General features: G+C 43.5%; 3 protein-coding genes across 7 annotated transcripts in view; 1 reads left to right on the top strand and 2 right to left on the bottom strand.

Annotated features, from left to right (window-relative positions):
- The window catches only part of LOC142371997 (RNA binding protein fox-1 homolog 2-like), a 49,455-nt gene extending 44,657 nt beyond the window's left edge, over positions 1–4,798 (bottom strand). For 2 of the 3 annotated variants that reach the window (XM_075454717.1, XM_075454719.1), the window contains exon 1: positions 3,743–4,797. In XM_075454717.1, the coding sequence (XP_075310832.1) occupies positions 3,743–4,000 (258 nt within the window). In that variant the 5' untranslated portion in view covers positions 4,001–4,797. Of the gene's footprint in view, positions 1–3,742 lie in introns of all 3 variants that reach the window. The other variant, XM_075454718.1, reaches the window with a different exon arrangement.
- A 4,147-nt stretch (positions 4,799–8,945) lies between these two features.
- Positions 8,946–17,688, top strand: cd9r (CD9 molecule related). Of its 3 annotated transcripts, XM_075454970.1 has the most exons (10): positions 8,946–9,052; positions 9,310–9,448; positions 10,024–10,129; positions 10,292–10,389; positions 12,332–12,406; positions 12,505–12,606; positions 13,206–13,301; positions 14,843–14,926; positions 15,684–15,902; positions 16,668–16,703. In XM_075454970.1, exons 2-9 carry the CDS (start codon positions 9,383–9,385, stop codon positions 15,891–15,893), a joined length of 837 nt encoding a protein of 278 aa, XP_075311085.1. In that variant the 5' UTR covers positions 8,946–9,052; positions 9,310–9,382; the 3' UTR covers positions 15,894–15,902; positions 16,668–16,703. The 3 variants fall into 3 exon arrangements, with proteins under 3 accessions (XP_075311085.1, XP_075311086.1, XP_075311084.1); XM_075454971.1 differs by lacking the exon at positions 15,684–15,902 and having other exon boundaries at positions 16,668–17,688; XM_075454969.1 differs by having other exon boundaries at positions 15,684–16,703.
- A 44-nt stretch (positions 17,689–17,732) lies between these two features.
- Positions 17,733–27,536, bottom strand: LOC142372139 (uncharacterized). The gene is made up of 14 exons (XM_075454968.1): positions 27,314–27,536; positions 25,801–25,956; positions 24,562–24,680; positions 24,067–24,238; positions 23,806–23,924; positions 21,989–23,699; positions 21,694–21,798; positions 21,363–21,538; positions 20,850–20,941; positions 20,054–20,184; positions 19,730–19,910; positions 19,020–19,167; positions 18,819–18,888; positions 17,733–17,779 (listed from the first exon to the last, which is right to left on the bottom strand). Exons 1-14 carry the CDS (start codon positions 27,522–27,524, stop codon positions 17,748–17,750), a joined length of 3,423 nt encoding a protein of 1,140 aa, XP_075311083.1. The 5' UTR covers positions 27,525–27,536; the 3' UTR covers positions 17,733–17,747.
- Between the last annotated feature and the right edge of the window lie 228 nt (positions 27,537–27,764).

Below are 27,764 nucleotides of genomic sequence, written 5' to 3'. Positions count from 1 at the left end.
ACACCACCCCCACCTCGGTGGATATTTCTTCTTTACGAGCCGCTTACTTTTGACCGGATAATGATTTATCATTGATCTTGAATCTGTTATGGTAACAAATGTAATAAAAAGCTACAAAAATCCCGCCGATTTCCTTCTTCCTTTTTTCCCTAAATCAAATGATATTCATTTCACAATCCTTTTCATTCTTTTATACGAGTGCTGTCGTCATGGTATGTATGTTATGCAACCGTTTGGGTTGTGTGTGTGTGTGTGTAACAAGTTAGAGCATTCATGACTTTTTTGCTGCACTGCGTGACCCAAGACTTCAGCTTTTAGTTACAGTTTCCGCCATGTTTTCCCGTTCTTTTCCCCACCAACAACTCCTCAGCAGGCGGCAACACTGAAGGTGGAAGGTACCCTCTCCCATGGCTGCACACATGTGCTGCTCGGGGAGCAGCTGGATGCCAGAGAGAACATCTTTTATGACGGGGGAACTTTTTTACATTATTCTTAGACTTGCTAGTTTAACAAACGAGAACAAACGTGGCAGTGGAATGCAAGCTGTGACAGAGTTTTTCTCGCCGCGCAGAGCTCCGAGGCCCACCGAGGATGAGAGCGACGCGGCTGGGCGAAACGAGCAAAGCCTGTTCAAAGGCAGAGTAAAAAAACAAAAGAAAAAAGAAAAGCCCCCCCCCCCCATTTCAAATCAGACACTTTCATACTTTTTCTGACATTGTAAAAACCTCATTTTAAAATAATCACCCAACGCTGAGGTTTTCCATCTGCACACCACCTCATTTCCCCCTTAATTTCCCGCCTTCTTAGAAAGCTATGAAGCCTCTTGAATTTTTTTTCAATGGAATTTAAATTTCAATCTGGTTATTCAGCAAATCGTTTCCCCAAAACAGCAAAAAAATGTAGGTGACCTCATTCCGCCGGAACTGTAAATAGGTGAACACTCTAAGATGTGACTAATTGAAGGTATTTTGAGGAGATATCCAAGAGAATGCGATTTAGTACGCTTAAAATCAAAAAGCTTTCATTTTCCACAATGCAATTTACCTCCAGAACCCAAAAGAAATCCATACAGACCTGCACAGAGTTCATTTATTCTTGTGGGTTTTATTTAAGGCTCAAGGCCCATGAGCAGCCTATATGACCAAACAGATCTCTCCTTGAACTCTTCAGCAGGCAGAAGTCCAATCCCCATTTGTTCTACTCAAATAAGCAATCCTACATCTTATGATTACTGCCTGCCGTGAACATTGTGCAACTAAAACTGTTCACTGCTGGTAATAACCCTCATATCAACCACTCCTTTGCCTGCTCCCTCTCCCTTTGCCTTAGCCCTTTATAGCGATCAGTCTGGTTAATGCCCCCCTCTAAATGAGCTTTGATCTCGTTAGCGCAACACAAAGCCTCTTTACTGCCAACGATAGGACAAATCGGCTCTCCGAATCAGAGGGAGCGACATGCAGGGAGAGTTGGAAACTGTTCTCCCGCTGCATCCGAGTGGACCACAGCATTGCCTCAAGGGGATAAATGAATACGGCCAACAGAGAAGGGGGGATAAGACATGACAAAGAAGAGAGGGGGGGGACACAAACATGAGAGAACACACGTGCAGAGCTTGGGAAACAGAGAGATAATACACAGATCTGAGTGACTGGAGATGGGCTGAGAAGTGGAGAAACAATCAAAGATGGCAGGAGAAAAAAGGCATAGCTGAAAGGGAAAGCGTGGGGCGGGGCGGGGTGGGGGGTTCACTGAAAGCCTGCAAACCAGGAGTCAATTAACAATCTGGAAATATGCCTGGGGAGGGCAGGAGGGAGACAAATCAGAGGACACGCGAAGGGGGGGGGGGGGGGGGGGGGGCAGGGAGCGAGGGGGGTGGGGGGTGGGGGGGGTGGGGCGGTGTGTGAGGCAGAACTGGGGGAGGAGAGCACGGGCAACAAAGAGAGGAGGCTGCACTCTCATTTATTATTACAGTGTTGATTTACAGTCAGTCTGGAAGGTCAGCAGTCTACTGGCTCTGTCCCTCAGTGGGAATCCTGCAGTAATTGTTCGGGACATTTTGGTCACACAAGCAACCCCACAACTCGCCGGCTACTCGCCTCTTATGCCTGAACTGCCAGCATAACCCCTCAATGTCATCTTCTCTTTTATTCATTCACAGCATATACTGCTACTGAACCACTCATTTTAATTCAGACCATACCCCCCCGCTTATCCCTTCCCCAACTACTGCAATCCCCCTCATCCATCACTTTCCTCCTCATCCTTTATCATGCCCCCTGATGGATGCAAGCTACCAATCCGAGTCCCTTTCCCTCTCCTGCAATCCACTGGCGCATCATGGCCATTTAAATCACTCTCTTTCCCCTTTTCGTTCTTTATTCTGCACCCCAAACCTTTAATCCACTTCGCATCCTCTTCCAGTGTCTCCGTCTACTCATCTCTTCGTACTCCACAATCAATACAACCGACGGGCAGGGCGAATCCTCCCCACGCCATCCCGCCGTCACCTCCACATCATCTTTACCACCGTAACCTTTTCTCCCCGATCATCAGTAACAACCTCTGTGAAACTCACTGAGCTCCACAGCTCTGCTGTCAGTCTCTGCAGCAGGTCAGCCGCACTCCCCATTATGGTGGGTTTTTTTTTTTTACCAATTTCTCCGGATTGAATTACAAGCAAGTGACCTCAAGCGACGTTTGCCTTCCCTTCGACTTTTCTCAGTGAATAAAAAAAAACACCAGACGTCAGCTAAAAATGTTCCCCCTGTACCACCGGATCAGAGGCACTTCAAAACCATATGCGTGTAGGTGTAAGAATTATGCGTTCCTGAGCCACGGAGGAATAAATAGCAACAGATCAGCAGAGAACAAGCAAGAGAGGTGCGTCCTGTGAGGAGGCAGCCCTCTGGTTTACTGTAAGAGTGCATGAGAGCAGAGACGCAGGAACGGGTCGCCGATGCTCCGCTGTTTCAGCTGTCCAGTCATGAAAGCAGGGAAGACCCACGTTAAGGAGGGCCCCCTGAGCCCCCTTTGCTCCTTCAGCCTCCAGCAAAAGGCTCTTGTTCTTTGTCTTTCACTGTGGTGACCCCTCCCCCAATCCCCGTCTGCCTCTCTCCTTTAACACCTAGCCACAATGAGGGGGCATTAATGGCACATGCCATCTGCATCAGGATACGTGGTGGACTGGCTGCAAATCATCAGCACCATTCGTAGAAATTCTGTCCAAGTGACTAAAAAAAAAAAAAAAAACGCACGATACCTCGCCACATGTGACAAAGCACGGGCTGCCTTCGTGCCAGACAGGCATGATGAATGGCTCTGATCTTTGCTGTGGTGCTGACTGTCACAGCAATGGAGCCTGTATCATATTACCTTTGTCTGGCTTGGTCGTGCTCCCTCGCCGAGCAGCTCCACGAGCACAGCTACAACATTTCAACAGGGCACGCTCTGCTGTTGTGTTACTCAGAAACCTCTCATTTTGCTGTAATTACAGGCTTTTCTTTTTTGTTCCAAATACGGCAGGACTATGCTGTCGGATGGGAGAGGTGGTGGGGGGGCTGTCAAAACATCCCTCCTTGGTGATGCTTAGGGACAAACGTTTATCAGTGAGGAGAAGGGAGGCAGGTGATAATCTGTTGCAATGTTACAAAGACAAAAGCTCAAGAAGGGAAACCAAGAAAAGGGAAGAGAATGACACAGATGTGACGGATGGATTCTTTTGCGTTTACATTTGCGTTCATACCTGTCCAATGTCACCGACCACACTCCCGGTCCCGTCTATCCTTGGTCTTTTGCATTCCGCCCCGGCCAACTCAGTCAGAGCAGCGGCAGCCTGAGCGTCGGGCTCCGGGTCTCCGCGCTTCATTCCCCGGACCACTGCTGGACCCCCGGCCGTGTTCGCAAGGGCTCCGGCGGCTGCTGCATCAATCTCCCTCTCGCAGTCCATTATTCCCCGATTAACGGGTAACATTAGAGATGCAACGTCGGTCGACATTAACATTGGACGGCAGACAGTCAGAAGTCAAAAGTCTGTGTTATTTCCCCCCCTTTTGTCTTTTCCTGATCTCTTCAGAGCTTGATGTTCACAGTGGACTTGGCTTTTCCACAACACGCGTAGACGGGTAATACTGAACGGACTTTCATCAATATGGGAAAGCTCGCACTGTTTATTGTCTTAACTTGGCGTTGCCTATGCGAGAAAGACCATTATGACGATGCCACGATCCAGCATAAAGAGCAAACAAAAGAGCAGGTTTTTTTTCCCCCTCCAAAAAAGTAAAACGACACTAAGCAGTGACCTATTTTCATAAAGATCACACGTCCGACTCTCGGATGCCTGACGAGCTAATTAGCTAGCTAACATTAGCTAGCTTGCTAGCATTACATTCCGCTAGCTCTCTTTATAAATGTGGCTCGGAGAGCACACTCTCGCTGCCAAGAATAGAAAAGGTTGGAAATTAGCTGAGCGTAATACTACTCCTTCAGCGCGGCCAGCCAGTCCTTCTCTCTTCTCGCCGCCGTGTGCGTTATCGCATTAAACTCCTCCGTGGTTCCTACCAGCCTTCCCCTTGAATTCACTCCCTTCTCGTCCGTTCCCTCGCCGTGGTCTGCTGTGGATGAGTCTTGGCGTGCAGACCTGGCGACCGACGAACACGATTTCCTCTGGTCTCAGTCCCAACTCGTAGTGTGGGGGAGTCGCGGCGCGCTGATCTGCAGTCAGATTTCTCGATGGAGACCGGGAACAGAGAGAGGAGACAGTGAGGGGGAGTGGACTGGTCTGAGGTCCGCGTTTTCTTGGTCTCCTTTGCCTTCTTTTTTTTTTTTTTTTTTCCAAACCCCCTCCTCTCCCCTCCCCTCACCAACACCACCTTCTTACAGCTCCCTCCTCCTCTATCCTCAATTATTTAAACATTTCAGCCCAATTCATGGGAAGAAGATGCTTGTCCCACAGCTCGTAGACCTGCCAGAATTTGCCCCCCCACACCTCCCACCCTAAATTGCAGATGATATGAAAAAAAAAAAAATGGGGGGAAAAAGACTGACCACAGTGGCAAGAGACCACGTTTGACTTAAAAACACCTTCACATTTCACATTTTTGAAATAGCCGTAAACAGTATGTTAGAGGAGTGATTGATATTAACACCGCCGCATGTAGCCTACTCTCAATAGTCAACGGTTTGCACATTTTTAAATATCCGTTACACGTACATGTTTAAATTCGCCAAAGCTTCCAAAATACATTAAATATATATATATATGGAAATGTCTGTGTATTTTCACATGCGCGCAAGTTTTAGGCAAGAAATCTAAAATAAAATGACATCAAAAGAGCCCCACGCCAGTCCCCACTGCTTGAAATTCAATTGAGGGAGTGATACCCAGTACAGTTGTGTTTTTTGTGTTTTTTTTTTGTAAGGTTTTTGCGCCCTCTAGTGGGTCTTAAATGGCATAGCGTTTGAAGGGAAACACTGTCTCATTAACTCTTGTGTATTTCTTGTCGTGTGACTCATGCAAAGCCAAATTATCTGCTGGTTTTCAGACAGGCTTACAGTTGCAAAGCCAGCTAAGTCATAGAACTCGGATCAAACGTTGCCGTCACAAATACACAGGTTTTGTATGGCTGTCTTTGCAAGGACATTTCATGGCACAACGTCCTCCTCATCCGCTCAGGCTGTTCTCAGCGTTAACAACTAAATGCTTGAGCACAGCCCTAACCTAAAGCCTCTTTTTTACCTGAACCCTCAAAAGCAATAAGGCTTCACACGGCTCGAACGGCCCTCTGAAATGGAGGGAGAAGAGGAAAAATGGCCTAAACATCCTCCCTTTCCCAACATATTCTTACTCAGATAGTCTGCTAACTCACGAAGATAGTTGGACAGGCACAGACACACACACACCTATGTCATAAAACCTGTACTGATTGCTCCCTTCCCCCGCCTGACTCAAAAAAGAAACGACTGCCGTTGCTTTTGGCCAACTACCTCTGTGTAAAAGTGTGTAAACGTCTGTGTTTGTGTGTGTGTGTGCACATGGGAGCGTAGTGTGCGTGCGTGCGTGTGTGTGCGCGTTTTTTTCCCCCTCTTCGTCTGTATGACTCACTCTATCAACCTCTTTCTCTCTCCTGCTACCTGCTCCTCTGCCACCCACTGAACCTGCAATGATGGAAGACAGAGGGGTCACATCACTCCACACTGCTGCCTGTTTCACCGACAGAGCCAGCAGAAGCCATTACTCTCTCGATACAGCAGTAAAATGATGTCAGTTGTGGAACATACTGTATACTATAGTATCTGAGGGAACATTTCTATTTCTCCTGCACTGTTTTGTCTTAGTATAGATTAAGTCCTTATTATTGGATGGAGGGCTGCATGGTGGTTTGGTGGTTCAAGTTTGCATGTTCTCCCCGTGTGTGTGTGCGTTCTCTCCGGGTGCTCCGGCTTCCCCCCTATCGTTCAAAAACATGCATGTTAGGTTAATTAGTGAGACTAAATTGTCTCTATAGGAGCGAGTGAGAGGCCGCATGGTTGTGTGTCTCGTTTGTGTCTGTGTGGCGCTGTGATGGACCAGGGTGCACCCTGCCTCTCACCCAATGACATCCTCTCCACAGCATCCTGGCAGGACAGAGGAGCAGCTTAACTGAGAGGCTCATCTCTCTGCGCTGCAGGACTGAGAGGTTCAGGAGGTCCTTTGTTCCCACAGCCATAAGGCTTTTTTGTTCTTTTTAAAAAAAATATGTTTATTAATTTTCCTTTTTCAACATAAACAAACACAAAACTCCAACACTCAAGCAACACACAACGACTCAGTTACACACAATCAGTATCCATATCGATAAAGACAGTAAAAAAGAAGGACATAAATGGGTAAATAAAATAAAAGAAGAATGGGTGCACAGCAATGTGTCCCACTTTTAACAGTGACTGCTGAGTTCTTCTCAAATTGATTGATTAATCTTTGATATTTATTTATTTATTTAGTCATTTATTATTATTATTAGTTACTAGCAGTATTTTTAATAGAATTGGTATTATTATTGTTGTTGTTCTATACATTCATTGTAAATATTAATAATTTTTTGAGCTACTTGACTAATTTGAATTTCCCCCATTGGGGGATCAATAAAGTATTTTTCTATTCTATTCTATTCTTGCTGAGCTTTTTTCTGTGAAAACACATGTCGGATTTTTGTTTCTCTGTGCTGCTTTTGAGGCTGTTCTGTTGGAATAATTTCGGCCGGGTACCTCTGGCACTTTTTCTACATCTGTTATGCTTATGCATAACCGTGGCAACGTGACAGCTATTTGCACGTCGGAGCAGCTTGAGCTTTCCAAAGCTCAGGTGATGCCTGGAATAAGACCCCGAATGCAGATGAGTTGAGTTCTTCTAGCATGAAGAGCAAAAAAAAATCACAGAAAAAGGAGGAGGAAGTTTAAACCATTTCTTCCTTTGATCATCATGGGAAGAGTGAGATAAGTGGCAGATCAAATGAATGTGCTCTGAGCCTAGATGATGACCTAGCAAGAAATATCAGGAGGGGAATACTATTTTTTTCAAAAGTCGGCTGAAGAAACTTCTAAAGCACCTCTTTACTCCGCAGCGAAAAAAGACTAAATGAACAAAGACTGCAGACAGAGAGGTAACAGTGAAGGAGGAGGGATTGTTATAACTGTTAACAACAGACGATGTAATCCTGGACATGTCACTGAGAAGGAGTCTCTCCTCACCTCAGCTGTTCAACTGTTGGCTGCGACTTTCTGTCCATGTTTCCTCCTGAGAAAGCTCACCTGCTCGCTCACCTTGCTTGGCATACGATTATTCTGCTCCATAATTCAGAGTCCTCTCGTTTTGTAATTCCCCATTTCATAATTCACCAAAAGCTCTCATTGAGGATCAGGCCTGGGCTGCAGGCAGGCCAGCTGAGGACACAGCTTATTTTACTACCAAATCATGTTGGTGTGATATGAACAGAATCTTAGTTTGACATTGTCTTACTGAAAAAGGCCTTATGTTCCCTGAAAAAAGACTCTATCTGGGTGACAGGGTATTTTCCCGTAACCTGAAAAGGTTATGACATCATTCAGCACTGATAATACCTCACATATGTGCACTTTATGCATGCTCTGAGCACAGGTATAAGCTGTCGATGATCTCCACAGACATTTTTAGATTTCGTTTCTCAACTGGGCCTCAGCACTTGCAGATCTTGTTTAACTGTATTGGTTGAGTTTTTAACTGGTGGTGGTGGAGGCAGTAGATTCCCACCACAGAATCATGGTAGTTGTTTTGTGTCTTTGAGATCGTTTGGAACCGCATGTGGGTACGGTGAGAAAGTCTTGACTTCCCCTTAAAGTGGTTTTATGTCAGCTGGGTATAACTTTAATTTTGTCTTAAAGTACATTTCTCAATGTGGATGGTGTAATGACCATTCTTAATTACGCAAAGAGTTGCAAAAAGTGCACACTGGCCTGTGCACTGTGTGGGAGGGGAGGATGGCACAGGCTACCTCGTGTTCTTTGTGTGTGTGTGTGTGTGTGTGTGTGTGTGTTTAAATGTTCTTTTCTTCTTTGTGCCCTCTTTTTGTTTTTCGTTTCAACTCCAAGTTTCAAGGGCGTAAAGCAAGTAGGGAGTTGAACATCACAGTGTTCGCCATGACAACAGCAAATATTAACTGACAGTTCAGATACGCACTAAATTAGTTTTTTAAATTTTTGTTATATTTTGGCCATAGGCTACAAAAGAAAAGTAAAAAAAAAGAAGTGAATTTTAGCTTTCACTTCCCTAAGTTTCATTTTTACTGCGCTTCTCCCCCTTCTCTCTCTTTCTCTCACTCTCTCTCTTTAGGCCACCGCAGCCTCTCCTACTCTGCTCATTGGTCGGAGCTCTTGTCAGTCACGCCCCTTGGCCAATAGGAAAGCTGAACGAATGTGAAATGGCGGGGCATGCTGCATGCCCAGGCATAACAACGTCCACGCAGATGTATTGAGAGCCCGAGTACTTCGCTTCCTCCAGCAGGCAGAACTTAAGGTGTGCTGTAGTCAGGAAAGGATACAGGTTTGTGTTTCCTTTTACGCTTCTTTTTATGTCCTAATCGCTGTCACGTTGCTTAAGAATTCCACCTCTGTGAAAGAACTGTTAAACGCACGAGCGTACCGCTAGGTGCTTAATCTGGATTTGACATCTGAAACGACTCGCGACAGCACAAAGTGCATCTCATTTTGTGAGCGTGGGTGGTTTGTATCCTATCGGAAGTGTGTTTTTTTTTTTTTTTTTTTTGGAAAAAAACATCCGTGTGCTTTTCCACTTCGCAGTCCTGTGCTGAGTCAAGTCGTGCAAACGTTTCCAGACTTCCCGAGTGCGTAGTTCCTCAAAGCACCGTTCATCATGGCTGTGGATGGATGCGGGCTCGTCTGCAAATATATCCTCATCCTCTTCAACATAATCTTTGCGGTAAGTCGCGCATTTGTTTTTTTGTTTTGTTTTGTTTTTTGCAATAACGTATAGGCCTACATTTATGAGAAATGAGGAAAAACACACCTTTCCACCTTAATTTAAATACATATTGCTATAAGTTGTAAGATAAGGGTGGTGGTGGTGTGTGGGGGGTCTGACTCATGGGTTGTAAGGGTTGAGCCAAAAGGTTTCGTTTCCCAGGAATGCAAGCTCTGGGTGCCTTTATGCAAACCTGGAGACTGTTGACGGCATGCTGTCGCAACCGCAGCTTCTCCATCCAACAACACGTCATTTGTTTGAACTGAGCCCACCCGGAATTGCTGTTGTTTTCCCAGCTGTCCCACACTCCTCCTGCCCTTTTTTTGTTTGTTTGTTTTTGCTCCCTCACTGAAAATGCCAACATGCCACCTGTTTGGAAGTCCTACATGGTGTGAAACAAAATAGGACCCATTAGCAGCGTGAATTCAGGAACATCGGGTTATTTGAAGTCACCAAGAGAGGATGTGAAACTTTCAAACCAAGAACGCAGGTGAACATCTGTTTTTTCTTTTTTATTATTCTCTTTTCCGCAGTTGGTGGGATTTGTCTTTTTGGGTCTCGGCCTATGGCTGAGGTTCAGTGACAACACCAGAGGGATCTTCCAAATAGATGCCCTCAACTCAAGCGCTTTTGTCATTGGTAGGTACACATATATATGTATGTATGTATGTATGTATGTGTGTGTGTGTGTATATGCATTGGGCGTAATTATGCAATATAGCCCCCTGGGAAAATTCTTTATTTTAAATCTGTTTCTGGTTCACACTTTGTAACCAATGTTTTTGTTTTCTCTCAACGCAGGTGTGACTGTGCTGATAGTTCTCGGCTCAGTTATGCTGATTGTGGTCGCGTTTGGAGACTACGGCGCTTGCAACGAGAAAAGATGTGCTTTACAAGTGGTGAGGTTTATTACAGTATCTTTGTGGGGTTTTTTTCGCTCACTCGGCAGAAATGCCATTTCCTGTACAATAAGAAATTAAAATGAAATGAGCTGCGTGCTTATGGGAGACATCCGTGTGGGTGCTTCACTGCCGAGTGAAAATAATATCCAGCTTGATTCATTTAAATGACGCAAAGCATACAACTTCATAAAACAGCTTATGTGAGAAACTAGCAGTCTTTTCAGGGTAAGTGTTTCATCATCACAAGTTATTCCTTTTGCTTCCCCTTTTTTTTTTTTTTTTTTTCGCTCTGATTTGGCCAGTAGCCAACTAACTAACGTCCTCTCACAGAACAAGTGCTCAGAAGAGGCAGCACTTACCGGAGGGAATGAATTACTGCCGCGCTCGCTTTGCCCCCTCGTGAAAAGGCTTTCAAAACATCCGACAGTTAAAGATTTATCGTTGCACTTGTAAGATTGATGTATGTGGTGGTGATTCAAAGGTGGCGGTTACTCAAGGTGGAGCGGGCTACTTAATCTGCACTGTGACGCATTACAGCAGATTGAAAGCAAAAGAACCAAGCACGAAGCCGCGGTTTTTCTTTTTTAAACGCGCAACGCGTACTGGTCCCCCATCCGCCGCCTTAAACGGACGCATACACGAATACAGCCACCATTTCCAACCCTTCAATAATAAGGGAACACATTAGAGCACCTTTGTACAATAGTACGTTGATTGGTTTGTGTTACTCCTGTATTACAACTGGAGGTGGACCGATTAAAGGGATAGTTCGCCTCTTTTCACATGAAGCTGTATGACATCCCATACTAGCAATATCATTTATGAACATTTTCTTACCCCCCACTGCGCCCTGTGAATCGAGTTCCAGCCTCGTTTTGGCGTTGACGAAAGTAGTCCGGCTAGTTGGCTGGGGTCGCAAAAATAAAGCGTTTTGCTTCTCAAAACAATATGAGTTCAAAAGAGTAATACATTTGCATCACAAAATCGTTCTCCATTCTCCGTTTTCTACATTTAAAATATGTTTTTGTTTGAATTATTAACAGGTCACATTAACATTTCGAAGACACTGAGATATTTCATTTAATGAAATTTAAGAACCAAGCCTTAAGTTGAATTGTGACAGACAGATAAACATTTTCCAAGGATGCTACTCGATGGTTCTGTGTAATAAACCATCTGCCACATCAGGTGTCAATAGCAATAACGCGGTTTGTATTTTGAGCTGAGAGTCCCTGCTCATCCAGCCTGGAGACGTTGACCTTTGCCCCTTTTTCAGATACACTGTAAATTTGCATTGCAAAATCACACAAAAGAGCTACAAATGTGGCAGTGCACATAGGAGGAATGGCTGATGGCTGATTATGACTCAGAACAAAATAAAGTCACATCAATGGGCCCATCACTGAGCTCCCCCGCTTTATAAGAGTGGGCTTTAGGAGTGTGCAGCATCTGTTTGTAATACTCTTAACGGCAACTATTTGTTTTGATAGTTGTGCTGCTGAAAGTTTCCCAGGATTTCTTATTCTCCAGCGTTAGCTCGTAGCCTAATCTCTATGTTCGTGTTGGAAAGTGAAAGGCATTCCTGAAGTGTTACATAGTTTAAAAGGCAGAAAGTTGAGGACAGCTTGTATGCTGCAATAAACTGCAAAGACATTGGCTGTCCTTTTTTTTTTGACTTAACAACAGTCTTCATTTTAAAGTGAAATCCATGTGTTATTTATTGTTTTACAGGGTGGTAATACTTATTTATCGGATTATTTGAGTGTGTTTTCACATGTTGATGTAGTGCGTCGTTAAGCTGTCTTTTATCTATCTCGGTTTTGATGCATCTACTGGGAGAAAATAGAGGATCAAGTTGAACTATTGGTTCACTTCCCGTGCTGTTGTTGTGCTTCCTGACTAATAACCTCCATAATTTTATCTCTTCCGGTCCCTTCAGTTCTCCGTCCTTTTGACCTTTCTGGCTATGGCTGAAATTGCTGTTGGAGTACTCGCTTATTCCAGCAGGGATCAGGTAAGAGACAAACGGAAAAAGTTTGCAATCATCTGAAAATATGTAAGAACCCCACTATTTCTAAACCATGATATTGTGCTTTGATTTTCCTCATTAAGGTTGGACAGAACATGGGGGAGTTCTACGTTAGCTTGTACACTCTGTATGTGTCCAGTGGAGACCCAGGCATTGCTGTCACTCTCACTTTCATCCACAACACGGTAAGCAGCAAACAATTCTTTCCCTTCCCTTATGATTAAAAAAAGCCCTATTCAATTTAAAGCTTTTCTTATTTTAAAAAGTATTCAGCCAACTGTGGATGATGTTTTCCAGGTTTTTATTTCAAAATGTCCGCCTTCATGCGAGATTTAACAGGCTCGTAGCTATAAATAAACAGAACCGCTTTGAGCAGTCAAACAAGCTTAGGACCTCGCCTCGTTTGGCAGCTTGGTAGCCTCAAAGGGCACGCTAGTCTCCCTGTATTTGCTTCTTTACAAAAGCAGCTAATGAGTTGACAATGAGCTAATTGCTTTGGGGCTGTAGCCTGAGTTTAGCAGAAGCTAGCCCACTATTTTGGACAGACTCATCACGACAATGTTGTCAAGAAATAGAAGGTGACATCAGGAAAATTTTAAAAAGTGGCACTTTTTTAGATGTAGTTTTAAACAGTTCCGTCAGAGTCTTTATTTTTTTTACACAATTTTACTTATTTACTTACTTAATGAATGTTGAACACTAGTTTATAGATGCAGTGTAAATTGTCAGATACCCAACAGTTCAAATGTCACCCCACCCCCACCTCCCTCCTTCTGCCCTGCAGATCCACTGCTGTGGAGTGACCGGCGTCTCTCTGATAGAGATAGTCAAGCAGACCTGTCCCAAGCCGGATGGGTTCTTGGAGAAGTTTGTTATGCCAGTAAGTTGGTGCCAAGAAATAAAGCTGTTTTAATTATGCCGGTTGCATTAATGTCTGGCCCAGCCTCAATTTCCACCCTAAGGTCTAATGACTCATCCTTCGGCTTGAAATGGAATAAAAAGGAGGAACTGAACAGATGTTAAAGACACGACAAGATAGACCTTTATTCGTCCCACAAGGGGAATTCCAAATGGTACAATAGCAGAAGATTAAAGAAAAGAATAGCATATATATATACACACATATATATAAATATATATATGTACAAGTGTGTATTGCAGTTTCTGTGTGAACTGTCACTGGGAGCAGTGTTCATTTTAGAGTCTGACAGCTGCACGGAGGAATGACCTGCGATACCTCTCCGTCACACGCTTTGAGTGGAGCAACCTGTTACCAAAAGAGTCCTGCAGTCCAGTGACTGTGTTTCGGAGGGGGTGAGAGTTGCTGTCCATGATTGATAACAGCTTGGCTGTCATCCTCCTCTCCCCCAACACTAGGTTCAAGAGGGCATCCCAGGACAGAGCGGGCCATTCTGGTGCAGCCTCTTCCTGTTAGCTGCTGTGATGCTGCTCCCCCTAGCAGAGCGCACCATAGAAAATGGCTGATGCCACAACAGCAGTAAAGGTCTTCGGGAGTGTCCCCTGCACTCCAAAAATATGTCATGAGGAAGTAGAGTCTGCTCTGTCCCTTTTTATAAAGTGCAGTGGCGTTTTAAAGTGCAGTCCAGTTGTTCAGATGAACACCCAGGTGCTCATAAGATGTCACCATCTCAATGTCCCTTCACTGGATGTTCAGTGGTGTCGGTGTGGAGTCGGGCCACCAGCTCTGTGCTTTTCCTGCTTTCTCCTCGCTACATTTCCTGTCTCGGCCACCTCAGTCATATGCAGAAACAAACTCGGGACCAAAAAGAAGTATTCTGTCTTATCATTGGCAAAAATAAAGCCAAGAGACGGGTGAAGGCAAAAATGATCTTCTGGAGATAGCAAAATGCAACCAGGGTGCATATATTTAGCCAACTACAAACATGCAGAGACACAATTCTGGAATTCACTGACCAACCCTCTCTGGGCTTCACCTTTTATTTACCAACAGGGCTCCTCCGAATCTCCGCCGTTGTTTTATCATTTTCCTAATTATTTTCCTTTAATCTTATACTCCATTTTAACACAATTTCAGAATCTGTCTGTGTATTTCTCCATCCTTTTTGCAATTTTTTTTAAAAGGCATGAGTGAGTTTTTAAGTGCAGCCCGGCGTCTTCATATTTCCTAATGACTGTCTTCTTGGCTGAAGTGACCTGAATCCACGAGCTGGAGGGGTGACTCTCATTAGAGGCCATCTGGACGGATAAAACTCATTAATAGAGGGCATGCATGCATGGAGCACAGCTGATACAAAAGTTAAACATTGACTGGTTTTGACTCTTTTTTTTAGGACGCCGGTTTTATGTAGGATGATTTGTCTCATTATACTAATGGATTTATTGTAAGACTAAGAAATGCAGTTGTGTGGGTGCTCACAGTTTCCTCTCGTCTTCCTACAGAATTGTCCGATGACCATCGCAAATGTCTTTGACCGCAGGGCACCGATGGTGATGGGCATCTTCATCGGGACTGGAGCTCTTTTGGTAGGCAAATGCTGCATGCGTGTTTAATTGGACACAATAAATTACGTTTCGTTCAACACGGGGGGAAACAACCAAGTAAATGTATTTTTCTAAAGCGGTAGAAATAAATCATTTCTGCAAATTAAGGGGGAAAAAAAATACCGCAGCTTGATGCCGTTTTGTATTTGGATTGAAATGTTGAAAAAACACAACACAAAGGACACAATCATGATGTGCAACAAGATGCAAATAGTGGTAAATATTGCACCAATTCACTGACAGTTGCACACCACAGAGTTGTACTTGCGAGCCATTTTTAATTCAAAATACAGTTCAGGTTATTTTCAAGTGTTAGTATTAAATAATCTGTTCTCAAAACAGAATATCTCATCCCAACAGCACACTTTAAAGGAAAATGTCCACCCTAAAATACCCAAAACAGTTAAACCAACACCCCCTCCAGTTATTGGGACTGTTAGGTTGTCACTTAGTTTCTTAATCCCAACAGAAAAGCTGGACAGGTTTATTTTAATTGTTGGTGATAAAATAATCTGTTTTCTCAATGTTAGTAAATGATGGTACAAATTCACTGAAATGGTGTCAACCAGGAAGTGAGATTGTAAATATTGTCTGTTCGTAAGCTCAAGTTTGCAGCTCTTATTTCGTAAGTTCATGTTCTAATCACTCTGCTCCCCTGTGTTTCTTGATTGAAACTCTTCCCCTTGCCTCTCTCTTTATTTCCCTTTTCTCTTGCTCTCCCATTCATTACTTCCCAAAGATCATTGCTCTGATATGCAGCGCAACCCTCAGTTCAAAGATTCGTCAGTCCGCCTCATCTCCTCAGTACATTATCCTGACTCACACCAGTCCTGTTGTGGCTACCCCTCAGCCATCTCAGCATGCCTTTGCCTCCACGTCCTACCCCGACCAGGACCCAGTCGTCTTCACGCCCCTCTCTGTGGCCAACATACCTGTGGCTCAGGCTTAGTGTTTTCTTGTCAGTTTCCATGCACACTGTTGTGCTGTTTTGATGTTATTTCACAATGCTCTGGCACAGAATCATCTGCTTCTTAGTATGATCACAGCCAAGTGTCCCCTGCACCCTTTAAAGAAAAAAAAATCCACCCTAAAGTACCCATAACAGTTAAAACAACACCATTGCCAGTTATCGGAACTCGGGGTAGTTGTTTGTTTTTCTTATTCCCACACGGAAGCATGACAAATGCTGATGATGTGTCAAGTTTTTCCAAGCTTAGCAGCAGTGGGTGAATAGGACAGGAGGCTCTCTGAATCAAAAGGCTCCTTTTTAAGCTGATTTTTTTTTTTTTTTCCAACAATATTTTTATTAAACCACTCCACCAACTATTCCTCTCATAAAAGGTGGAAATGGATTTTTGCTGTGCCACAAGTCTTGGAGGCCAAGCAAGATATTGTTCACTGTACCAGCCTGATTTCTTTCCCAACAAGTCACTGTGGTCTGTTCTTTTGTATCTGCAACTGTTATGGGGTTGGATTTCTTTTTTTCTTTAAATGTCTAGTTATTACTCACCAATCATGTGGCATTTTTCACTTTTACATGTGCTTTTCGAGCGGGTTGTGTTGGGTTTGATCGCTGGCACTGGGAAATGTGGCTTCTTTCACGTCATTCTTTGGCTGGTTTGGATCTTATGGCAATGGGGAGGATGATGCAGGTTGTCCTCTGCACATCTTTGTCCTGTCCCCGCTCTTTACGCCCCTTCCTCCTTCTGTGTCTGCATGACAGATTACTGCCCTGGTCTGCGCCACTATCCTCCTGAAACAGCTCAAGAGAGTCCAGCAGGACATCACGACATACTATTCGACTGTGTACTAAGAGGAGGTTGTTACCCTCCTCTCAATCAGCAAAGACCATCGCTGGAGACTCAACCAGCAATCCAGTATTTACAGATTTTCTTATGCGGCCATTTCATTTCTATATCCCCAAAACATCACAACTTGAAAATAAGATCATTTGATATTTAGGTACTGTAATCTTAAAATGTGAAGGCATCAGTTTAATGTCACATTCAGCTAATAAGATTGAGCCTTTTTCTTTTTTAACTAGATTTCCCCATGTCTGTTTAACACTTTATTCATGTTAATGTGGGTTTTGAATTCTATGAATGCAGCTTTTGAAAATGTTTTTTTAGATGTTTTGTATATTTCTGTCTGTTGCTGCACAAAGACACAGAGAGAGAGAGAGCTGTCAAAAGGGATCATATTATTCATGAAAATCCATGCCATCAGGTCAAATTATAAAAGGGATGCCTTGAATTTCGGGGGCCTTCTTTTATCTTTACTCTGCTTACGACATCATTATGCTGTTTAGCTTAATATGTTTTGTTTTTTATATGTACACTTAAAAATTTTTTTTTTAAATTGTCGTGTTTTTTGTGAAAATTGCATTCCATTTATTTCTGATGAGCGTCTTGAGGGCCGCAGGACTGGCCAGAAAAGTCCAAATTACCTTGAGTGTTGCGTTTTAGGCCGTTAAATTGACTGCATTAACACTTGTAACGGAGTCATTTGGAGCTGTGCACTATTAAGTACTGTAAATGCTGCATTGATATGGAGGGAAAAATAAAACCAACTTAATTCTATGAGAATTGGTGATGCTGTCAGATTTCTTTGCCTTCTAAACTTTTAGTTGCCCAGACAGCTTAATGCCTTAAATTGATCGTTTTCCTTCTCTGTACTCCAGGTTGTTGTATTACACTGTAGTGTTCAGTCCACAATATTAGAAATAAAAACACCATAGTGGATGACACTTGTGTACTTGTTTTTCTAAAATGACGAGCCAAGTTGCAGCTGTGTGAAAGTGTCTTTATTTCATTGCTCTCACGTCGCTGTTGGGACCTGTGGAGAAAAGACAAAGCAGAGATGTACTCGTCCACAAGACAAACGATGGAAGGAAAATGCTGTAAAACCCACATTTACCGTCTAATATATGTATATAATACATTTCCTGCATTTGAATTCATTTATATAAGACTAGCCAATCAGGTGACATAAGTACAGAGCACAAAACCAAATAGACTACAGACAGGAGCTTTGGGTAATTTATGTCAATGATCTGATTGAGGGTAAAAAAATGATCTCCAAGTTTAACTGTGGTATAATGGTTGATGTCAGACAGTCCCCCGCCCTCCCTCAGTACAACAGACTATACAAATGCAGAGAATGGTTATCCTACATCCTGTAAGCAACATTTGTGTGGCAGGAAATGCCTCGTCGATGAGATTATTCAGAAAAAAGCCCAAATGGTTTGAATGACTCAGGACACCGACTGAGGTGACCAGAAAAGCAACTCAGAATTCACTTGTTGAGCCTGAAGGTGGATCGGCTACAAGACAACACAACAATGAAGTTGCCATGAACACAAGGTTGCCAAAACTATACCACTGAAGACGAGGAACATTTAGTGAAGTTTAAACTGGCATTATTGATGCCACCCAGACTGGGCGTCAACAGAATAAAGCCAACCTGACCTGTGTCGATGCTTGATAATAGTGTGGGGAAGAAGTTTCCTCCTCATTACTGATCCTCTTCCAATACAATTGTGCTTTTGTCAACCACCAGGATCCTGCCTTGCTACAATACACTAATCCTCCACTAGCAGCATGAAAGTGCAGACATTGTGAGATGCAGTCACATCAAGAAATACAAGACTGTCAAGAGACTGGATAGCATCTTGTGGCATTTCTCACAAATAATGTGAACAGGCCCTGAAGCTCTTCCTGAGAGCAAAGGGGGGCTTCAGTCAGTACAGTGTTCCTAATAAAGTGCTCTGTGAGAGGTTTCTTTTGAATGTGAATTCACTACATTTGAAAAAAATAAAACCAGCCACCCTAGACTCCCATACCGCTGTTACACTTGCTTTTTTCCCTGATCTTACCTTTAATGCAGCCTATGCTACAGTTCCCATCAGCAGCTGAGCATGTTTCCGTCAGGCATAAAAAGGAGACCTGAGTGGGGCAGATAACAGGAAAACATTCAAACTATTTATAGTTGTCCACACTTTAAGAATGGGCTGCAGTCAAGTTCAAACTTAGACAGCAGCAGTGGTCAACCTGGGTGTGTTTTAAGTGGGAGGCACCTTTGGGTCTTGCAGGAGAGAGTATCCTCTGTGAGCTGTGTGGGTTGAACTTTCCAGGGGAAGAGAGGGGAAACTGGTGATTTTAATCCTCCGGATGTGGCGAGTGTCTGGGGAAGGAAGCAGCTGCGAAAAGCCCTGGCTGGAACAACTGAACACCAAAAGAGTGATCAACTTTACAACAGAAAAGCTCTGAAGAATTAACACAACCATAATTTTCCAGTTTAGGACTTGGACACTGCATGTCCTCTAATGATCATGGGGCCTTTAATTCCTGCTATGATTCAAGTGCAGGAGCCTTGTTTTTATTTGAGTAGAGAAGACTATAGTAGATTATTGGTTAAGCCCAGAAATAGATCAATTCAACTGTAATTTTGCCCATGGTTGCAAACATTTAATGTGAATATATAGTAAACTACCAGTAATTTGGAAATTAATTGACACAACTTTAAGATTCCTGCAAATCTATGCACAGTATAATTATGCTACATTGACAAAAACTAAATAAATAAATAAATAAAAAGGTTCCAACTATCAGATTTTATCTCAAACAACAAAACAAAGTACAGGCCAAACACCTCACTGCAAGAGACAACAGGAAGTTCATTCATTGTAATTATAGCAACAACCAATAAAACTATAAAAAAAAAAAAACTTCAAGAGATTAATCTAGTTTACTTCACTTTCACCTCATTATCCGCGTATAAACATACCTATCATATAAAAGGATCCAGCTGACATACGGAGCTAGAGTGTAAGCGAGGCAGGAGTGAACCAGCAGCATCAGGTTGGGTGCTGAGGGGGCCAGCAGCCTCAGCTCCACGTAAACCGGTTTACCCTGCAGGAGGCTAAGAGGCAAGTGAGCCTCAGAGTAGTAGTTGGTGAAGGACCCATCTGCAGGAGCATAAATCAAGAAAAGCTCAGCTGATTCCACAAGATGTAGACAGATAGACACTAGAATGTCAAGACACTTAATAGAAATGATGTGACATTTAAAGAGGGGGAGAAAAAAAAAAAAAAAAAAAAAAAAAAAAAACCTGTTGCAATTCTAAACAGCACAGTGATAGCAGCTGGTTTTGGCTGGATGGGGGGCCGAGGTGGTGGATCCATCATATGGAACCTCACTTCACCAGGAGTATCTGGGGAGGAACTACATCCAACCGTCAACCTGCAGACCGACACAAGCAATGTGCGCATGTTTAGCAGAGTGGACCTCAGGAACACGTTTACCAGCACAAAGGATGCAGGGATCATCATAAAAGTGAAGAAAGCATGTCATTTAACATATCTAATGTTTTCAATGGTATACTGATCATTATCGGAGATCTCCCAGGCCTATAAGAGGGGCAAACTGTGCTAGTCAACAAACCCCTTTGCTTTAGTTGACTCAACAAAAATTAAACTACATGTAGGGATAATGGTCATCAGGGGAGTGGCTCCAACTTTCTTTGTTGTTCTAGGTTTTCAACTTTAAGCTTTGTACATGCACCGATTGCATCTACTGCACAACGAAATGAGAAAAGTACTATCAGCTTCATCAAAATGGAATAGAAAAGCTCAGAATAGTGGGAGATATTCAAAGACACTCCAATGATAAATATGGCTTAAATAATTAAGATTTTCTCCAGCTGAAAGCCGATCACAGATAGCTAGAAGAGAGCGCTGTCTGAACAGACGTAGCACTAGATTATTTGCAATGAAAATTTTTCCCTGCAAAGGAAACCAGCATGTCATCCAACGGTGACATGTGACCCACTGAAATGGAGCCGACGTCATCTCTGAATTGAAAAACACCTGTACACCGTAAGCTACCTGCAAACAGCAATGACATACCTCACAGGAGAGTTCTTGTGTGCCGAACTGCCGTCGTTTTGTGGCTGCATACCTTGGACTTCCAAAAGATGAACCATCGTCTGACCAAACATCTAACAGAAGATGTGTCAGAAGGGATTTCACAAAGCACCAATGTGATGCATGTCTCAGTTATACAACTAAATGTAGTCAGTAAGTGAAGTCGGTAAGATCCAAATAAAAAGTTAAAGTGTTTGCATTCACAAAATTAGAAACTAACAGTTCAGATTTGTATGATCAAATCTAGATTACTAGAAAAGTCAGGAAACCTTTCATTAATGTTAAATATCCACATTTTCCTCTGTACTTTGTATGCAGATGGGAAGTCAACTAAATATTCATTTCTGGAGAGATGTTCTGTGATTCTCCGGAATCCCATTTAATAAACTGTGCATTTATTAATACAAAGATGAACAAATTAGCCATGAAATGAGACTGAACTGAGATGGACTCATTTCTATTGTACATAATGATGCATTTAGAAACGTGTCTTACCCGTTTGTTAACTCCACAACCATCCAGGGGCACAAAGTAGATGTCCAGGTCTGAGGCCAGCCTCTGTAGCATACAGGACACATTACTGTCCTCAGAGGATAAAGCAGGACGAACCACTGTGGGCTCCGCCACAGAGTCGGGCACCGCAAAGACAAAATACTGCCCTACAGTGCCATCTGTTGGCAGAGATGCAAGAAGTGTAAGGAATGATCCCAAACTACTGGGTAAATGCTTCTGGTTTAAAAGTATGCACAAGTCCATCCAATTATCGGATTAAAATGGTCCGTTTTTAAGACGAGCAGTGATGACTTTCGTTTAGCGAGAGACTCGCCTTTCATCAGGTATGAGCAGCACCCCGAAGGATTTCTGCCATCAATGTCTGACACAGGTCCAAGGCCACAGGGTGGGGCGATGTATGGTTTGGCCTTGAGATTATCTGAGAGCCCAGAGTGAACAAAGAGAGGAGAACTCGTTATGCAGGGAGTTGATTTAGTCAAACAGTGTGCTCTATGAATGTCTCCCTGCAGTCCAAACCTAATGCCTTAACTTTAGCCCAGTGTCAGAACAAATAAGAAATTTAAAATATTTTAAAGCACAAAAATTAGACTCCAAATGCAACAATTTACCTCTCAGTTTATTATCCACCTTCTCCTTAACCCAATTTCCACTGTACTGCCCAAAATATGGACTGTGTTGCCAATATGGATGCTGCTGAGTCATATAGTAGGAATACAGACTTTGAAAGGGATTGAGCAGTGACAGAGGGGCACTGGGATACTGTGCCTCAGAAGAACGAGCAAACCACTGCTTTCTACCATAGTCAAAGTTTGAGGGACGCCGATTTTCAGATTGGGCAGATCCTTTGTTAGAGGCTTTACTGCATGGTTTACGGAGCTCCTGGTTGTATTTGGCCACTTGAGGCTGGTTGAGGTAATAATAGTAAGGATGCCACAGTCCAGTTTGAAAATCATGCATGGATTTTGTGGGTGAAGTAGTGGTTTGATGTTTGAGATAGGATGGTTGGTGAACTGTAGAAGAAGACGAATGAAGCAGAGGATTTAGATTTTTTGATGAAGTTGGAGAAGGAGGATTGTTTGGTCCACGCAGTGCCTCTGATCCATAATACATGAGATAGTTGTTGTAATATGGGTGGTAGTAGTACTGGTACGGATTAGGATTATAGATGAAACCTGGAGTGGGGGGTGGGGCTTGTTTAGTAGGGGGAACTGCAACAGGATCTGGTCTGTGAAGGTAACTTTGTGCGACTGGAGCGCGCACTGCAGGAGTTACAGATGCAGAATGTGTCTTATTGTCATCCTGCTTCAACTTGGCACGGGACAAAGTATCAACAGGTTTATCACTTTTTGGCTCATTTATGCCTGGATTCATGCCGTGTCTGTCATGTCCTGGAAGTACTGGTGAATGATTGGACCTGACAAAGGATAGATTTGCTATTTCAGCCAAACCCGGATGTAAAAGACCCAAACTTTTAACCTCACCTCGAGCAAACTGTGGAAAATAATAGAAATAGTGGTATGGAGGGTAAGGTGCATTCAGTGCAAAAACTTTGTTGGGAAATTTAGTATTTGGTGGGGTATAAGGATAGGAAGTAGTTTTAGGTGGAGAAATGTTGTCTGATGCATCTTTGCTTGAAAACTGTTCTGTCTGTTGGACGTTCAAATCTAAAAATGGAGACCGACTGTGAGAGAAAGCTGAGGACAGTAATTCAGAACCTCCGGGAGCAGGGTGGGGGTCTTGAGGAGTTCCAGGAAGGGGGATTTTGGGGTGATGGTAGTAGTGGTAATATGGACTGAAATCATGGCTTGGAGCCTGGGAATGAGGAGCTTCAACCACAGCTGGAAAGCTTGTAGCTGCAGCACTGCGCTTCTCAGAGAGATCTGAGACAGGAGCTTCCTGATTTTGGTTTTCATCTGAAAATGGCAGATTTGAATCCTCCGAGCGTTCGTAAGGATTCCCGATAGGATTCTTTAGGAAGTTTGGCTGGGAACTCACAGGGGGATGAGACTGCAAACTAAATGTAACGCCAAGAGTCAATGGTGGCGGTGTAGAAGGCTTATGTGACTCGAGTCCCTTAGGAGGATCAAAATTGTTGTGAAATGTCGGGTGGGGGTGGTAAGGAGGAGCCAGGTAGAAAGGTGGGATCCACCGTAAGGGCCCCAAAGGATCTAGCATGGGTTTTGTTGCCCTTCTGATAAGATTAGCAGGACTGTCGGCCAGAGGTAGATGGGTAACTGGGAATCCTTCGATGGATGAGACCGGACAGGCCAATGTGAGGATCTTTGGTCCCACTTGTAGAGACAGAGTGTATTTTCCATCCTGACAAAAAGACCAAAACATGTCACGGTGTGTTATACAAACAGAAACCACATTCAGTGCTGCATCATATTTAAAGTTCGTGACATTAAGAGCATTTAACGTTCACCTTCACTGTGATACCACAAGAAATAAACGGGACAGCAATTACGATCTCTGCGTCTCGTTTGTCCAAAGTAAAGCCACACTGCTCAGCCAGCAGCGTCAAAGGGGTCCATTCTCCTCTCACTGAAATGGAAAAAGAAAAAAAACAAAGCTACTAACAAAAATTATTTTTTTTTTAAATAGTTGGGGAAAAAAAAAAAAAAAAAAAACCCCAAAAATGTTAGACAGTCAAGTGTCTTCTGATGCAGACCGAAAGAAAACGTACCCTTTATACTCGGCTCCTCTGTCGCAGACTGCAGCTGTACTTTGACAGTCATGCCATACGGGGAGCAGCAGAGGGAGGATGGCTTCACAGCCAGAGGCTTAATCTGAGAGACTGGACAGGACATCTTGACCGGAGTCCCCCTCCACAGCAGAGGCAACACATAGTCGTCATTCTAAATAAACGTGTTTTCACAGTATTCGTTAACCATTTTTCTTGCTCTTGGCTCAAAGCATTTTATACCCATTAGAGATAAGCTAGTTTTTCCACAATAAAACAGTTTTCAACACGAGTCAATAATTGTGAAAGTCCCAGAGTAATTTCAGCTGAAATCCAGGTTTCATCTTACCCCGGTTACCAGGACAGAAGGCTTTAGGAGTTGGAAAGGAGGCGTAATGTCACAAAAGAATGAAGGCTAAAAGTTTCCACAAAGTAGAAGCTCAAAAACTGGCTGATTTAACTACAGTGTTGTGACTGGTAAAGCAGAATGTCCCACACCTCTTGGGTGACGTGACAGGCATCATACCGAGCCATCAGACTGAGGTCTCTCCATGTGGTTTGAACCGAGTAACCACAATGTGCCGGCAGCTGGAACAGGGGCAACGATGAGTCATTGGCTGGGACACACACACACAAAAACAAAACTTAAGTTTTACTATTATGGGGAAAGGGAGACAGAAGAACTAGAAAGCATTACAAAGCAGGGTTGTATAATTAAAACTTTGGCTTACAAGGATCATGAATAGGACATAATCCAAATAAAATTACAGAACTGACTTTTGTCCTGCAATTCTATTCTTGTTTTGTGGCAGCCCTGTGGCACTTCCCAAAAAGCCCAAAAGTCACTCGCTGTGACGTGTTGCACAGTTAATCTTCACCATGATGGAAAGAGTACTTCTGGTCAACAAGACAAGTTTAATAATAATAAAAAAAAAAAAAACCGAGGTAAAAAATACCTAGTTGTTTGGAAACACTTTTCTTTCAAGAGGTCAGACAAGAAAACATCCTTCCTGTGTCCTAGCTACTGATCCTAGAGGTGCTCCTTTCGGACACGAATAAGATCATTTTTGATCAATTCCTAAAATGCATTTACAGAAAAGGGAACGCTTGTTGGAGCTTTGAGGAGGCCCACATACAACATCTTCAGGTCTGTTTGCCCCCCCCCCCCCGACAAAAGGAGGCTTCAGGGATTAAAAGAAGGGAAAAAAGGGGATTCAGCTGTGCCCTGTGCTACATCATTCTACAGTAGGAGGGACTTTTTTATGAAGGGCCTGCTGCCTTGACTCCTCATGTCTCCCACTTGCCTCCTCCTCTCATATCTCAGGGTTTAAAAGAACAGACACGAGGAGAAGGGATCAGACAAGGAATCCAGAATGTAGACGCTGAGAAAGGACAAGAGTAGGGATACACGGATGCATCAGGCCAACACCAGTACGGGCAGTTATCCAGCTCATTGACGGATGGCTGAAACAGCCGTTTCAGGAGTCATGTGGTTGTGTTGCATCGACTTTGCCTTAAAAATGAACAGATCATTTACATTCAGTTCTGAAGAGAACTCTTGCTGGGTATCGTGGGAATAAATTTGTGCTCATTCAAAGGGCTTAAATACTTAAACAGTCATTATCAATTATTTTTAAAAGAAGGAGGCTGGATCTCTAAACCCAAGCAACTTTAAAAAGCTGTCCCCTACACCCGGTAAAGCTGGAGTACGGCTAAACTGAGAAGGCACAGCCTCACCTCGGTCCAGGAATAGCTGTATAGCTCGTCTCCTTCTGACAGTGAGGGTCATGGCATCCTCGCCACACTCCACCACAGGCAGCAGCTTCTGCCAGCTCTCCTCCGAGCCACTAACCTGCTGACCTCCGATCTTCGCCAGGCTTTCCCGAGCCTGGACTGGAAAACAAAAATATACCTCCGATTAGCACCCGCATGTGTGTGTGTGTGCGCGCAATGCATTTTTGTGCATACATAAAAGCAAGAACCACCGACTGCAGTGTGAGAACCGTGAGAATAAACACATCACACAGACATGAAGATTATTTTACAAAAAAAAAAAGGATATTTTTTTTAATCATTTTTAATAACCAGGTAATTTTTTGATAATTTTTTTTTAAACCAGGATTGAAAGAACAGCTAAATCGGCTTAAACTCTTTTGGTCTCTTCCTAACAAAGCACTGTGCAGTCTAAAGAAAAAAAGAGGTTTAATTTCAGTTCAAGTGAAGTGTTAAGAAAAAAAAAAAAAAATCTCAAATTTAAGGAAAAAGTAGAAGACTGAGAACATATTTGAGCATAGAACTCACTTTCCTGCCCCGTTAATCACCCCCCCCCCCCCCCGCCCCATGTATCTGGTTTCTGTGTGTACCCCTTTATAAAAGGAGATCTATCCATCTCCACCTCCAGCTGCTAGGGACAACAATCTGTATTAGTCTCAGTCACAACATAGCAGAAAGACTACTCCAACAATCCTTTACTTCTAATACTTAAAGACATGGTTGGTAATCCTGTTCAGAAACACATTTTGTAATACTGGGTGAAATGGTCCGTCTATCCTGAGAGAAATCTATACAAGATGTATTTAGAAAAAGGGACGAAAATAATCAGACCTCTGTGGCAGCTGCAGGACTGAGAAAAAGCTGACCAATCCGAGATCAGCGTCCCGCTGATCTCGGATTGGTCGCCTACAAAAAACCAATCAGATGCCTCTGCTTTCTGCCTACGCCCCCCTCTGCCGGCTCCCTGCTCCATGTGCGCACGCGGTTCTACCGGCTTTGGATGAAGCACTGACGGAATGGGGAGGGGGGGGTGGAGCTTAGAGGAGGGGACACTTTCGAATCTTGCTAGCTCTCTTGGTAGCTCTCTAGGATTACCTACCATAGCTTTAACTACCTATGTGGTGATGTTTTCCAATGTATTCAAATTCAATTCAAAAATACTTTATTTATCCCAGAGGGAAATTAAATCACATGTAGGACTTTTTCATATAATCATTTTTTTTACGTCGATGTAATGGTATTTACAGGATTTGAATTCTTACAGTTTTTTGGTCCTCCAAACAAACAAACAAAAAATGTGTCAGCTGTACCATACACGAGAGCTTTATCCTTTTTCTGCCATAACTTGTTACACTGAACCCCAACATTAGAAGCACATTCTAGCTGAAAACTATGCGCCCTTTCATTGGCCAGTGTAACCAACAACTGCTAAACGGGATAAAAATGCAAAAGCGCAACCACCATCAGGACAGCTCACCTGAACCAGCGGAGTCGGATTGATAGCTCAGATGTGGGAGGTTTGCTTCAAACTGACCAGTTTTGTAAAACCTGCCGGGGACTACTTGTTTGGTGTATCCACTGCTGCAGTTTCCATTGGGAGAGTCATGCGACGTAAACAGCCACTCTCTCTCGGTTTCCAGCCGTCTAAAACGGCCTTTGGAAGTAGCGCCACTTGTAGTAGACGCCATACTGGGTTTAAGTGTCCGCTCGGGCCCTTCTCCTCCTCCCCCCTCCCCTCCTCTTTGGGTGTTCGCCGTCCCATCCTCGCCTCCGTGGTTCTTGGAGTGAGGAGGACGTCTCAACTGTCTCTTCCGGGGCCTCGAGCCGAGGCGTAACTGCCATTTGACTCCGCTCGCGTGGGGTTGGGTGAGGCTTTTCGTCGCTAAAGCGCTGGCTCTGCCTGTAAAGAGAGCCGAAGTAGAAGGTGT

Source organism: Odontesthes bonariensis, chromosome 21 (genome assembly GCF_027942865.1).
Source record: "Odontesthes bonariensis isolate fOdoBon6 chromosome 21, fOdoBon6.hap1, whole genome shotgun sequence".
Lineage (NCBI taxonomy): Eukaryota > Metazoa > Chordata > Actinopteri > Atheriniformes > Atherinopsidae > Odontesthes > Odontesthes bonariensis.
The sequence above is the reverse complement of the archived record's forward strand: the minus strand, read 5'-3'. Positions and strand labels throughout refer to the sequence as shown.

What these genes read in the sequence shown, in the direction of transcription:
- cd9r (XM_075454970.1), top strand. Translation starts at nt 9,383, where the DNA reads ATGGCTGTGGATGGATGCGGGCTCGTCTGCAAATATATCCTCATCCTC. An exon ending in AAAGATGTGCTTTACAAGTG is followed by an intron (nt 10,390 to 12,331) that starts GTGAGGTTTATT and finishes CGGTCCCTTCAG; the next exon opens with TTCTCCGTCCTTTTGACCTT. An exon ending in TCACTTTCATCCACAACACG is followed by an intron (nt 12,607 to 13,205) that starts GTAAGCAGCAAA and finishes TCTGCCCTGCAG; the next exon opens with ATCCACTGCTGTGGAGTGAC.
- LOC142372139 (XM_075454968.1), bottom strand. Translation starts at nt 27,524, where the DNA reads ATGGCGTCTACTACAAGTGGCGCTACTTCCAAAGGCCGTTTTAGACGG. An exon ending in GTTGTGGAGTTAACAAACGG is followed by an intron (nt 20,942 to 21,362) that starts GTAAGACACGTT and finishes ATCTTCTGTTAG; the next exon opens with ATGTTTGGTCAGACGATGGT. An exon ending in TAGCATAGGCTGCATTAAAG is followed by an intron (nt 17,780 to 18,818) that starts GTAAGATCAGGG and finishes TTTTCTCCACAG; the next exon opens with GTCCCAACAGCGACGTGAGA.